The sequence below is a fragment of the Aulonocara sp. 'chitande type north' Nkhata Bay genome, linkage group LG16 (assembly GCF_057382095.1).
Source record: "Aulonocara sp. 'chitande type north' Nkhata Bay isolate Kocher_YH1m ecotype deep benthic linkage group LG16, A_spYH_male_GT1.1, whole genome shotgun sequence".
NCBI classification, from domain to species: Eukaryota; Metazoa; Chordata; class Actinopteri; order Cichliformes; family Cichlidae; genus Aulonocara; species Aulonocara sp. 'chitande type north' Nkhata Bay.
Genome location: NC_141359.1, coordinates 40,615,004 through 40,618,935, shown reverse-complemented (window position 1 = coordinate 40,618,935; position 3,932 = coordinate 40,615,004). Strand labels below are relative to the sequence as shown.

The following is a 3,932-nucleotide window of genomic DNA, read 5'->3' as shown; positions in this document are numbered from 1 at the left end:
TTGAATTGAACTTAAACTCCCCCGAGGTAACAAATTCTGATCATTTCAGTTCCTTCTGCAGATTATTCCAGGAAGCAGGGGCAGCGTATTGAAAAGCCTTTTTCCTCAGTTCTGTCCTAATTTTTGGGACAATCAATTGTATGATATTGTGAGAACGAAGGCTGTATTGGTTGCGTTTTTTACACATATAAACACATAAATAAGAGGGAACCAGCCCAAGCAGAGATTATAGATAAAGATCAACCGATGGGAAAGTCTGTGAATATGAAAAAAAGAAAGACATTTAGCAGAAGCATACAAAGGACAATGATGTACACGATTTCCATAGCCAGTAATAAAACATAAAGTGTTTTCTCACTTGGAGGGAGAAACAGGATTGATTTCCAAAAAAACCCCCCAAAAACTATTTATACTCAGAGGAGGCTGAACATCATCAGTACAGGAGCAGATAATAAACACATCATGAAGACATCTTGGGCTTGTATAAAGCATATCAGCAAACATGCATTCATAGTCTCCATCCAAACCCTGACATCCTCCATCGTGCCGGGTCATCTCCATGGAGATGGCTGATTTCTTTGCCGTCTTCCTTCTGCATCAGATGGACAGCAGCACACCAGCAGAGATGCAATATGGACAAAAGACCACTAGATGGCAGGATAGTCTCAGTACAGACAAAAAGTGAGGAGGAGGAGGAAGGGAGGAAGAAAAGGGGGACGAGGGGAGGAAGAAGGGGTGACAGCAGGCTCTGCAGGAGAGATGATGAAGGTGGGTCTGTCAGCGATCAGTTTAGTTAGGTCACGTCTTTAAACAGGAAGTGATGTCAGTGTCCTCACCTCTGACCCTCAGAAAGCTCTTAAGAGATTCTTCATCTACGCCGACAGAACACGAGTAGACGCCTTCATCAGACCTCTGCACATTAGTGATGATGAGCTCTGACTTGTGTTCAGCTCCAACATGACTCCCATTAATGAAGAAATAAGCTTCAACCTTTGAACCCCTGTGGTTTCTGCAGCGCAGCGTGACATTACTTCCTGCCCTCACAGGAAGTGCAGGGATCTCCAGGATCACACTTCTATCTGACCAACAGAGACACAAAAGGGTGATACAGAGACAAAGATCCACCAGCAGAGCAGAGTCGCACAAAGACAGCTCACTTCCTGTACCTGAAATGCTGATGGAGACTTCATCGCTCTGCTGTCCAGACGAGTTTTCACAGAAGTAAAGAGGATCAGAGGAGAAGAATGAATCCAGAATACAGAAAGAGTAATATCCCACACCATATCCATGCAAGCTTAGACTGTCAGCACAGTCATAACTGTAGTCATCTGTTGTTATCATCACCTTCCACCCATCAGCTGTCTCTCCTTCATCATCAACACAACTCAGAGACACAGAAGAAGCGTAATTTTTGAAGATCTGCTGGAGGTTTGGACTGACCTGCAGAGAGACTGAGCACAGACACACAGTAAATGTATTTGTGATCTTTTGGAGTCTCTGATTGTTTTCACTTCATCAACTCACCTGCAGAAACAGCCAGTGCAGACAGCAGCAGCACACACACACCTGCAACAGGACACAGGTCAGTAAAGGTCAGAGGTCACTGAAGGTCAGGTGGATCAGCTGCTTCTGCTTCACGCTCATTTAAAGAAACCAAAAACTCCCAGCATTCATTCATCAACTGTCCTTCAACTGGACCTGGACTCACTCTGGTTCCTCAGTCAGTGGATGGATGGATGATGGATGGATGGATGGATGGATGGATGGATGGATGGATGGATGGGTGGATGCATGGATGGATGGATGATGGATGGATGGATGGATGGATGGATGGGTGGATGGATGGATGGATGGATGGATGGATGGATGGATGGATGGTGGATGGGTGGATGATGGATAGAGGGTGGATGGAGGGTGGATGGATGGATGGATGGATGGATGGGTGCATGCATGGATGGATAGAGGATAGATGGATGGGTGGATGGATGGATGATGGATGGAGGGTGGATGGATGGATGATGCATGGATGGATGGATGGATGATGGATGGATGGATGGATGGATGGATGGATGGATGGATGGATGGATGATGCATGCATGGATGGATGGATGGATGGATGGATGGATGGATGCATGGATGGATGGATGGATGGATGCATGGATGGATGGATGCATGGATGGATGGATGGATGGATGGATGGAGGAGCTGTGTTTGACTCACCGAGGAGCAGAGAGACAGCTGGAGTCTTCATGTCGTCCGGATGCCGACTGAATGTCAGTCGGAGCAGTGAGACGCGTTCAGCTTCACCACTTCCTTGTTTACACGGAAGCGAAATGCAGACGCGAGTTTGACATAAATAAGACGCCCACCTCCTTCACTCGTTTTATGGACTCTGACATTTTGACTGTTTCAGTACATAATTAGACTCTATGGAGCTCAACAGTAAGACTCCACACAGATCTAGATTGTGAGCCATGACGTTGTAACCTTCCACAGCACACTGACTGCCACACGGTGGCATGTGCGCTTGAAGAAACCACACGTCTGTAAGATCCGTCTGATTTTAACAGAAAAAACATTTTATGACATGACACTGTGGAAAAGAGTCTCCTCATGGTCCCCAACAACATTGTCTCTTATTGGTGGAGCTCACCGTTACCAGAGAAACCAGTTCAGTTTAGAGGAGGTCAGAAGGGTCTTCACTCTGTCTCTGTGGATCAGGGGAAGCAGATGATTGGCTGCTGACCGAGGGACTGTGCTGGACATGCAGGACATGTATGAGGACAGTTTAGACACTGATTGTTCTCTCCGACTTCATTCTGGTTTAGAAAAGAGTTGTGTGAGTCTTGGACAGCAGTTTAGAAAGCTGTGTGCTCACTATATTCAGGTGATATTTTCCTGCTGTATTCTAAATAAAAATGTTTTTATGCTGATAGATGAGTTTTCATAGCTTAAAGCCATTTCAACATCGTTCATGAGGTCCCAGACTTTCTCTTGATTTTCGTGTTACACTAATACAATTCTCATCAGGAGACTGTCTTGCTGACAGCCTCTTACACGGTTTTAAACAGAAAGAAACCTTGGCCAGTTTAACTAATTGGTGTGTATTATCTGGCTTCATGGACAGATAGAGCTGGGTGTCATCTGCATAGCAGTGTAAATGTATGCTATGTCTTCTAATGATGCTGCCTAAGGGAAGCATGTATAATGTAAACAGAATTGGTCCTAGCACTGAACCCTGTGGAACTCCATAATTAACCTCAGTGTGTGAAGAGGACTCTCCATTTACATGCACAAACTGGAGTCTATTAGATAGATATGATGCAATCCACTGCAACACAGTACCTGTAAATGGCCTGCATTTGTATAGCGCTTTTCTAGTCCCAAAGTGCTTCACACTACATTCAGTCATCCACCCATTCACACACTGGCGATGGCAAGCTACATTGTAGCCACAGCTGCCCTGGGGCGCACTGACAGAGGCGAGGCTGCCGGACACTGGCGCCACCGGGCCCTCTGACCACCACAAGTAGGCAACAGGTGAAGTGTCTTGCCCAAGGACACAACAACTGAGACTGTTCAAGCCGGAGCTCGAACCGGCAACCTTCCGATTACAAGGCGAACTCCCAACTCTTGAGCCACGATCGCCCTAGCCAGCTCCCCCGCTGACCCCAGTAGGCACCCCCATACTCCGCAACCCGCCAGGGCAAGGGGGCCCAGGCCCATCCGGACCAGGGCTCAGAACAGCAGCGCCGCCCAGCCCCGCAGAGCCCAGGACAGCCCACTTGACCCCACCACAGAGAAAACTGCACCCACCCCGTCATCCACTTATCTTGCAGACTACACAAGACAATAGACGCTCAGGCTGAGATCTTCCTCCACCTCTCCTGTATCTCTCCCTCCTGCAGAGTGAGTTCTTGAAGAGAGGAGAG

General features: G+C 47.3%; 1 protein-coding gene across 1 annotated transcript; it reads right to left on the bottom strand.

Annotated features, from left to right (window-relative positions):
* Positions 1 to 665: 665 nt before the first annotated feature.
* Positions 666 to 2,251, bottom strand: LOC147312138 (uncharacterized). Its single transcript, XM_086265953.1, has 5 exons — positions 2,221 to 2,251; positions 1,525 to 1,566; positions 1,167 to 1,451; positions 837 to 1,079; positions 666 to 748 (listed from the first exon to the last, which is right to left on the bottom strand). The coding sequence occupies exons 1-5, from the start codon at positions 2,249 to 2,251 to the stop codon at positions 666 to 668; spliced, it is 684 nt and encodes a 227-aa protein (XP_086122079.1).
* Between the last annotated feature and the right edge of the window lie 1,681 nt (positions 2,252 to 3,932).